Source organism: Humulus lupulus, chromosome 9 (genome assembly GCF_963169125.1).
Source record: "Humulus lupulus chromosome 9, drHumLupu1.1, whole genome shotgun sequence".
Taxonomy (NCBI): domain Eukaryota; kingdom Viridiplantae; phylum Streptophyta; class Magnoliopsida; order Rosales; family Cannabaceae; genus Humulus; species Humulus lupulus.
Window position 1 is genome coordinate 8,071,487 of NC_084801.1, and position 10,299 is coordinate 8,081,785.

Sequence of the window (10,299 nt, forward strand, 5' to 3'; positions counted from 1 at the left end):
AGGATTTAAGGTTTTTGATGATTAAAAATAATCATGGATAAGTCTAGGAAACTCTAGAACCTTCCAGTAGCTGTTAGGATCACATTTTACTCAGTCAAAGTGATTTAAATAAATTCAAGTGTGCTGAAAGTGTGCAAAAACGTGTTTGAAATATCAGCGTATGCCGATATATCGCAGTTATAGGGGCCGATACATCGTCTATGATTGATATGGAAAACACGTCGATTTCGCACGAACAAAACCACGGACCCTCGGGATTATGGTGTAGGCGATATATCGCCTATAGGTAGCGATATATTGGCTCCAGTGACCATTTTTGAATTTTCATGGAATCCAAAACTAGAAACAACTCTCAACAACTTTGACTTATTCCTGAACGTTTTTGACCAAGTTCTGGGCATTTGGTGAGCGAAAAATGTATTTATAGTCATTTATTTATTCATTTTAAAAGGAGTTAGTTTCACTCCTTGAAATCTATAAACAAGACCCTTCACTCAGCCATTTTTCATCATCTTTCAAGCATAGTTCAGAGCCTCCAAGCTATTAAGTTCATTCTAGAGACAAACACTAAGATTTTGGGATTAAAATCTTTTCAATCTAAAGCTTTTCTAAACACTTGGGAAGTAAGATTTTGTGTGATTTCAGTGTTTGAGGTATAGATCGAAGCTCTAAGCTATCTAAGGTACCGTTAATCTTCAGGTTTAGTTCATTTCCATTCTTCTTATTCTTTCCTTTTATTTCAAAACCTAACTTGTTTTAATGACTTTTGGTTAGGTGTTCAAACTTAAGGTTTTTGGTAAGTCTTTATTCCAATAATTTAGATCTTCTTTTCATCTTATTTTCTCTAGAGGACTTATGGTTTCTTATGTTTGGTTTTAGGAGTTTCCAATCCCTCTATTGTCTCCAATATCCCGGTTTTTGGTAAGAAAAATTAGGTAGTTTAGTTTATGTTTTGTATGACCTAACATTTAAGGTACAATAAATGGGTAAGTGTGTCTGGACCTAAGGTGTCCAATGATGTATGACAGACTTATATCTGGTAGGCTTGGTTGCCAAAATTGTATGACGAACCTAAGTTGATGTCCAGGGCTTAATGGCCATCCCTGTATAAGCACTTATCTTTTTATTATATTTGACTTGTTATTATGATTTATGATCTATAGTTACGATTATGACTTATGACCTATGATTTATGATTTATGACCTATAGGTGACAGCTTGTCCAGGGCTCCCTAGCCATGTGACAAGCTGTCACCTAGGCCTTTGGCCCTGGCTCTGAGTAACTAGTCTTAGACTAGTCAAGTGCTTATAATTTTCATCGACCTTAGGGTCGGTCCAGCATTAATGCTCCTAGAGTCATTCAACGCTGATATTGATTAGATCTAATCTTTTATCGGCTCTGCGTTCTTGACGCTTATGCCGTTCCTGACTCTTAGGTCAGTACTACACGACCAGTGCCGATTCTGAATAGTCAGTACCATACACAAGTAAGCAGGATTTGCTAAGCATTTAATATACAATCAATGTCCACATTTAACAACCAACATGCCTCTATAATAACCACGCATGTCATATATAGGGTGCAGTTTTCTTACCTCTGGTTCGAGCGAGAATGGATAAAAGAACGATCCTTGAGAACGATCAACCTTTTAGTTCCTTGATGGTCACCTGGTCATAACCAATTATGGAACTCCATCAATAAAATGAATAATAAAGGTTCCCGAACCAAAACCTAGCCTCCGAGACATCGAATCCTACTAAACCGGGTAGTAGGATTGATCCCGAGGCTTAAGGCTTGAATCCCCAAGCCAAAAACCCATTTCTGGCAAAAATGCCACTAAGGGCGCGACCCGCCCCTCAACCAGAGGCGGCCTCCCTTCAGCCCCCAGCACGGGCTGCGGCCCTCCCTAGCCATGTCGCGGCCCTTCGGCCCCTTCAGCCTCTTCCTCCCATTTTCTTAAGCTTGGGTCGCGGTGCTCTATAACAGAGCTGCAGCCCCACCTGGAACTCAATCAAAAACCATGATTTCCTCCCTTCAAACTTAATCTAAAACCTCATTAAAACTCCCCCAACATCACCAAGCAAAGCCCCCAATTTCTACAACAACTTACCCACCATACAAGCATCAAAACCCAAGTGAACTTCCTCTAAAACTTCCATTAATTCTCAACTTAGCACCTTAAATTTCATAACTGAAAACCATAAGAAAAACAGAGCATAACTAAGGTTTCATGGATAAATTCTTACCTCAAGCTGAATTTAAGTCCTCTTCAATGGTTGAACTAAAGTCCTAAGCTCCAAACTTTGATTCCTTAGCTTAGTTCTTCAAATTGGGATCAAAAACTCCAAAGGAGGAAAATAGGAAGATGAAGATCGTGAGGGAGGTAACCAAACTCTGTTTTGGTTTTATTTTCTACAGCCTTCAGCCTATATACCAATCCTAGGGGTAAAAAGACTAAAATGCCCCTAGGTCAAATAAAAGTTTCTAAAGACTCCCATGGGCAAAATCGTCATTTTCCACCTATCTCGTTAATCATAATTAACGTTCTCCAATTCCTGTTATTCTCAATATCCTCAAATACCAATAATTCATATCCCGTTACCCTTTAATTCCTGGCATCGCTCTATTCACCAAAACACCCCGAGACTCACCCCGAGCCCCGAGCTTAAACCTGTTATGACCAAACCGATAGTTTATATTCAAAGATCGTCTCATGTCGAATAGCTCGAACAAATCCACATTATAATGTGGCCTCGACAATTAATCACAAACATGCACTAAAATATACAAATTTACTCTCAACGAGCCAAATTACCAATATACCCTTATAATCAAATGCGGACCCACATGCATGCATTTAACATCATATTATAATATAATTCACATAAACATGCATATAATCATTTAATGGCATAATAAAATAATTATGGCCCTCCCGGCCTACTAATCTAGCCATTAAACTACATTAGGGATTTCGGGCATTACAGTGATGTACTGATGGGGATCATATAGTCGAGGAAGATCAAGCAGACCTATTTATTTATTTTTATTAAAGAATGTGTTCTTTTGAAGTTTTATTTAAATGTTGCTCATTTTAATATGTTAAAGACAATTATTTTATTTTTGTAAAACCATGGATCCATTTATTTATTTTCAAGTTTTTATTCAATAAAAGAGCAATATTTATGATTATGATCCAACACTGTGTTCTTAATAATTTATGAGAAATTAAGGCGTTACATTTTAGTATTTTTGGTATATGGATAAGTTGTAACTCTATTGTTTTTACATGATGATGTATAATGTAGTTACAGGAGACCTCTCACAAATATTCAGGAAATTTATGATAATTTAGGATGGCAAAATCAAGATTTAAATAGCCTATTGCATGCGGCTATAAATATTGAAACAAACACGTGTGCAATAAGTTGTTTGAATTTTAATTTTGACATCCTAAATTATTCATAATTTCCTAAAAATTTGTGGGATGTGATCACCTGTAGCTACATTAAACACTATCATGTAAAAAAAATTAGAGTTGCAGCATATTTATGTATCAAAAATAAAAATAATTACTACTATAGTGGTGCCCTTTATTTATTTATGTAATTTTATATTTTATAAATATATATGATTTTATTGTACTTATATATTATTAAATATATAATATATTTATAGAAATAATTGATAAAAACTAAAAGATTTATTTGTGTTTTACTTAAAAATTTGAATATATAATATTTTAAGATTATTAGATTTTAATTACTCAAAAAAATGATTATTATATTTTAAGTTTCATACTATTTAGGATGTTATTTTATTTTCGTACCTAAATTATAAAATTAAAAATTAAATTGATGATCATTTCATTTAATTAAGAATTTTTACTTTTCATTTTATTATTATCATTAATGGGAACGTGTAACCATGGTTATTCCCCATTATTTATTGGTTAATACCTGCACCATCCCCATGATTAATGAGACGGATATGATTATATAATTAACCTACAAAGATGAGCATGTTAATTGAAAAACCGTCCCTGATCCACATCATTGCTATTCCTATGAAATCCCTTCAAGAACTAATCCATAATGGCATTGTGCTATCTCAATCAAAGAATAATATATAGATTCTTAATCAAAGAACTCAACAATGTACATTACTTAAAATATATTTGTACCTTAAATTCTAATAACCTAAAATATAAATCTCACGCACCCTATTATACCATACACATATGTCAGTTACATGATTCCTCACAATCAATCAACGTGGTAATGCATGTGGAACTACTACGTCGGTTACATTTTTTTTTCATACTAGTCTAGAAATGACGTACGTAAAAGTTTTCATATTGAAATATTTATAAATATTCTAGTCTTAATACAGAAATTTATCAATTAATAATTTATAGAAATATAGTGCAAGAAACATTAATAAGGCCTTATTTGTATATTATATTTGATCGGATGATATATATATTTTAAAAAAATAACGTCTAACCAAACTGAATTTATTGCACTACATAGAAATAACAACAAAAATATTGGACAAACATTCTATTCCACGGAGACTTGACTCTTAATTTTGAGAAGATAAATATATGCATGTGAAATGCGCCTATTATATTTAATTAAATGCATGTGTGACATATATGTTTCTAGCTATAAATCATAAAATGGTAAATTAATTAATGCAATCTAATTATTTAAGAAGCATTCCATTGCATATAAGATTAAATCCTTTATTCTCGAAAGAATCAATATGCATGGAACATGCTGTAAAATCACGTGTATATTATATGTTTCTAGCTTTACAAATCAAAATATGTATTCGATACTTTTGAAATATATTACCACATGATTACTGATTTAACAACCGATATTAGTGATTCAAGTCATATACATAAACAAATTTACGTGACAATCGATAAATATTATTATTTCATTATTTGTAAATGAATTTGTGGGTTGAGATTTGTGATAGTGGTTGCTAAAAAAAAATGAATTTTTGTTATGAAAATTATTCATTAATCTATTCATATACGATTGTGTGTGTATGTATATATATTTGTTTTATTTTATTTAATTTTTAACTAGATTATTGAATAATATACTCAAATAAATTTTAAACTATATTTATATTGAATTTTGTATATTTATTTAATTGTCTTAATTGGTATCAGAGCCAAACTCCATATACAAGAATATATCGAGCTAACCAATTTTTTTTAAAAAATTATATAATATTTGCTTTATGAAAATCCCTAATTTCTTTTAAAAAAAAAGTATTGCTTAGGGACACCTTATGGTACCAAAAACCGCTTGATGTGACATGATGCAATTTGATATCAGGACCCACATATCTTATTTTATATTAAAATATACAGAACTTGATATTGATTTGCACCAATCACACTATATGGTGTTGGACATATATATGGAGTGCTATCCAAATAACACTGCTTTTTGAAAAATTATATGTGTTTGGTCCTTCATTTTCTTCATCTTGTAGCACCTTCTTGTCAATGTATTACTTTTATTTATAACTATAAAACGAACTTTGTATAAATTGATCATTATTTTTAATAGATGACCATGTTGTATCTAGATTATTGAGGCAAATTGATCATGCATTTTTATCTTCTAATTGTCTCAAATAGAATAAAATCCAATAAAACTAAGTAATAACTTGCATATCCATATATACATTAATATATAAAAAAAAATTCAAATTTATATTCATTAATAATATTCAGTATGTTTCAAAGGTAGGCGATCCCCAATTATAGCTTGTCAAAACTCAATATTAATATAGCCTGATGTTACAATACTTTTTTTAACAAATTATAAATCTCAAATTTAAATCTCCCTCCTAAAAAAAACTTAAACCTTGCAATTCACTCAATCTTGTAGACTATATATAGTCTCATGGGCATTAGTTTTGATATGGTGTGTGATTTCTTTTATTATTACAAAAGCAATTTAAACTCTCTAAAATTAATTGATAACCATTGATTATTTTGTTCGATTTCTTATTACTTTCTATAGAGATTTACATGTTAAGTTCTTGTGTTGGGACGATATTAATTAATTCACACTTTGTTGTACATGATTTATGAATTTTTTTCTTCTTTCATATATAATTCCAATTTCAAGATATGGGTCTAGTACATATTGTATGCGTGGGTAGTGTTCGTTAATTAAAACCTACTTTGACTCTCTCTTATTATATCTTCTTAATTATATATACGTTTCAAAGAATAATTATTTTTTTCAAAGATTCTTCTTACATCCGTTACTTTGTTTACTTTTTCATTGAATAGAATCTCTAAAATAAATAAATAATAAAGACATAAATATATTTATTATATTACTCCTACTCATATACCATAATTGCCTCAAAAAAACAGCTAGCATACACGTAATAATAATTAAAAAAAAAACATATTCATTTCAAAACAAAACACACTAAAAAGTTCTAATTCAAGTCAAATTCAAAGACGATAATCCCAATCAAAATTTCATAAAAATGAGTCCACTTACACAAACTCATATATGATAATAACATTAACATAAACATAAATGATGAAATACTTCATCAATTTAGCAACATAATTAAAATTAAAAAGCATCATTAGATAACATCATCAAGGTTGAAGAAGCCTCCATCACATTGATTCTCTCTTTCACTTTCTCCTTAAGAGATTCCAACTCTTCTTTGAGCTTCATCATCTCACTCTCACTAAGATCATCATCATCAGATGATGATGATGAAGACTTTCCCTGCTTCTTCTTCTTAAGCAAACCCTTTTCATCACTACTCACTTCAATCGAACTCTTTTGCTCTTTCTCGTAGTGCAACTCCATGGAATGTTCGTTCACTTGCTCATTGAGCTTGTCGAACGCCTTGGACTGGCTGCGACGGCGGGTGGAACGGCGGCGAGTAGTGATCTTCTTCGAAAATCCTTGCTGCTGCTCGAGCAAGAACCGGTTGGTGATGGAGTAAACGTTTGGTTGGCCGAAGGAGAAAGCTTTTCCTCCCGGAGAGAAGACGATAACGGCGATATCGACGTCGCAGAGGGTGGCCAGCTCGTTGGCTTTCTTGAAAAGGCCACAACGACGCTTAGAGAAGGTTACTTGACGAGCGCTGCGGTCTTCAACCTTTTCCATCTCTATCTTACGCCGCCCCATGTTGTGTTTTCTTTCTCCTTTTCTTATCTTCTTTTTGTTTGCCCTAGAAAGTAAGAAAGAAAAGTTTTTGATGATAAGAACAAGAGAATATAGAATAGTAAACTTTTATTTCATTCTTTTCTATTTGGGATTTTTCTAAATGGGAAAAGAATGAAATGGTGAGGAAATAAAGTTGTAGGAGGGGTGCCTTTATATAGGGTTTTTGGAGATTTTTTTTATTTTTTTTAGTTGTGTTTTAAATGTTTTTCCTTTTGGGTTCAATATAGTGGAAATTACATTGGAATATTTTTGGTAGGTATGGTTGGCATCATTAATTTTGTAGGTTATGAATATATATGGTTTTGTAGAATGAAATAAATTTTCAAGCCTATTTTAAATGGGATTTTCATTTTTTTAAAGTTGGATGTAATTATTGTTCAAGTGTGTATTACTTGGCATCACAATATAAAGAATGAATCAACTATATATATATATATTTGTAGAGATAACGACATAATATAATAGATGTATAAGTAAATCTCATATCAAATAATTTTATGTATGTCATTTTTGAGATGTATAAAGTATCTCGAAAATATATAGAACTCATCTTTTTTTAATTATGATCTATGAGTTGGTGTTAATTAACTTGATATTTTTTAGCATATTAAAATATTTATAGTAATGCATCGATTTAAGTATGTGGCATAATTATGTTATTAGTGTCCCTTAAATAAAACTTTTATTTGTTGACGTGGGAAGGAGCAGAAGGTGGGGTTTGTCCCTTTTCTAAGAGTAATAATGTAACTGTATTTTTTTTTTCTAAAAATATGTTAACTCATATTATATATATATATATATGTCAACATTTATTAGCATGAAGACTTATTGATTGTGTCCCGATAGACGTCTTTCTTCACTATTATAGTTCAAGGGTTTCCATGTCAATTGAGCAATGAATGTGGGAAACAAGGAATGTTATATGTTACTAGCTTGTCTTTATTTTAAAAGTGTCTAATGGGAAATGTGAAAATCAACCATTAATGAAAAGTCACAATAAGAGTGTAAAATGAAAACGCAATTAATGATCAAGAAAAGCAAATGGTGGCGTTTCTTGCAAAAAGTACCCACTCGGACACATCTGAGGAGGATACATATTCTGTTAACTACAATTCTTATAGTGTAGATAAGCAAGTTGCATATGAGCAGATGTTTGACCAATGGTTATTTATGGCTAAGAAGCAGGGCATTGAATGACACAAATGCACAACTAGAGGACACTATCAAAGACTTGACTACAAAACTTGAAGAAAAAGATGAATTGATATACAAGTTGGAAGCTGATCTTGTTTGTGCCAAACAAACTCTTGAGTTCATTCCACCTGGTACAACAACATTTAATCAATCTCTTTAGATTCAAAAACCTTATGGCGACATAATTGCTCCTGGTTACAAGCTTTTGTATAAAAAGGAAAGAAAAAAAAAAATTATATACAAAACAAAGCAAATTCGCGCCAAATTTTTGCTCTCTCTTCAGCTTGAGCTGGTGCCATGGCAGGGAGACCAAAATTGAAGAAGAAGACGCCGGTGAAGAAGAAAAAAGGACCTTCATCAACAAATCCAATCAAGAAACTAAAATCCATTGATGAAATTCTGGGGGTGGAGGCTCTTAATCTGGACGATGATGATGTATTCGGTCAAAAGAGGACAGAGGTGGCAATGGAGGATCCTGCATCTCAAGAAATTACAGATGCTAGGGGAGGACCAGAGGTTGATGTTGGAGAACTGGAATGTCGATCGGTGGTTAAAAAAACCCTTATTGACTGGTTGGGAGTTCTGAAGGGTGACATATCAGGTTCAAAAGGAAAAGCACAGAATACAGGTAACTCTACACCTATTTTGAAGATGGAGACTGATGTTGTCAAAATAGAGGTTAATGACATAGAAGATGAAGTTCAATTATGGAATTCGTCCATTGTGTGTTATGTTTTGGGGGCCAATCCTCCTCTTTCGGTGATGGAAGGTTTCTTTCGCAGAATTTGGAGAGACAAAGGGATAGATAAAATAGGACTGTTGGCTCAAGGTATTTTCCTGGTTCGATTTCAAAAGGTAGAAGTTAGAGATGGAATTTTGGATGCTGGATACTTCTTTTTTGACAGGAAGCCTATCATTATGAAAAGATGGGATCCAGATGTTAAATTCACCAAGGACACAGTGTTGACAGTCCCAACATGGGTTCAATTGAGGAACCTGGAACTTAAGTATTGGGGGGGAGAGAACTATGGCTAAAATAGTGAGCACAATTGGGAAGATGATTCGTCAGGACAGAGCAACAGGGAACATAGATAAACTTCAGTTTGCTAGGGTGCTTATTGAAGTGAGTTTAGCTAAAGAATTACCAGCTCAAATCAAATTTGAAGATGAGAAAGGAGAGCTTGTGTATGTGGAAGTTTACTATGAGTGGAAACCTGATGCTTGTTCTCAGTGCAATGGAATTGGTCATGTCAAAAGCGACTGTAGGAAGAGGATAGACAAACCAGGGACATCTCAAAATTGGCAACCGAAATCTACTAGTCTGCAGCAAACTGATACAATAAGGAAGGATACTCTAGCACAGGGGCGAATTGAAAGAAAGAAGGACCCAGATGGTTTTTGCCAAGCTAAAGGCTAAAAAATGCAGATACCAAAAGACACAGAAGTGAATGTGAGTAACTCGTTTAAGGCTTTAGATCAGTTTTCTGATGCAGAATTTCATGTGGGAGTAGCTCTTCAAGAGATGAGGTCCAATATTGATGGAGGGGGAGATCCTCCATTAATTAATGGATAGATTGTTTTGCTGGAATGTTAGGGGACTTAACAAAACTAACAAGCAAAATGATGTCATGAGAATGATATCCAATAAACGAATTGGTTTTGTTAGTCTCCTAGAAACAAGGGTTAAGGTTTCTAAAATGGGGACCTTATACCTTAATATGTTTCAAGGTTGGTGTTTCACTTGTAATTTAGCTAATCATCCTAATGGTCGGATTGTTGTAGCTTGGAATCCGAATAGTTTTATGGTGGATATTCGGGGAAGCTCAAGTCAATGGATGCACTTTCTAGTTCAGATTAAGCATGGAATCC

General features: G+C 33.0%; 1 protein-coding gene across 1 annotated transcript; it reads right to left on the reverse strand.

Annotated features, from left to right (window-relative positions):
- Nucleotides 1-6,461: 6,461 nt before the first annotated feature.
- On the reverse strand, nt 6,462-7,641 carry LOC133800855 (agamous-like MADS-box protein AGL29). The gene has a single exon (XM_062238939.1). It carries the CDS (start codon nt 7,195-7,197, stop codon nt 6,628-6,630), a length of 570 nt encoding a protein of 189 aa, XP_062094923.1. The 5' UTR covers nt 7,198-7,641; the 3' UTR covers nt 6,462-6,627.
- Nucleotides 7,642-10,299: the final 2,658 nt, after the last annotated feature.

What these genes read in the sequence shown, in the direction of transcription:
- LOC133800855 (XM_062238939.1), bottom strand. Translation starts at nt 7,197, where the DNA reads ATGGGGCGGCGTAAGATAGAGATGGAAAAGGTTGAAGACCGCAGCGCT.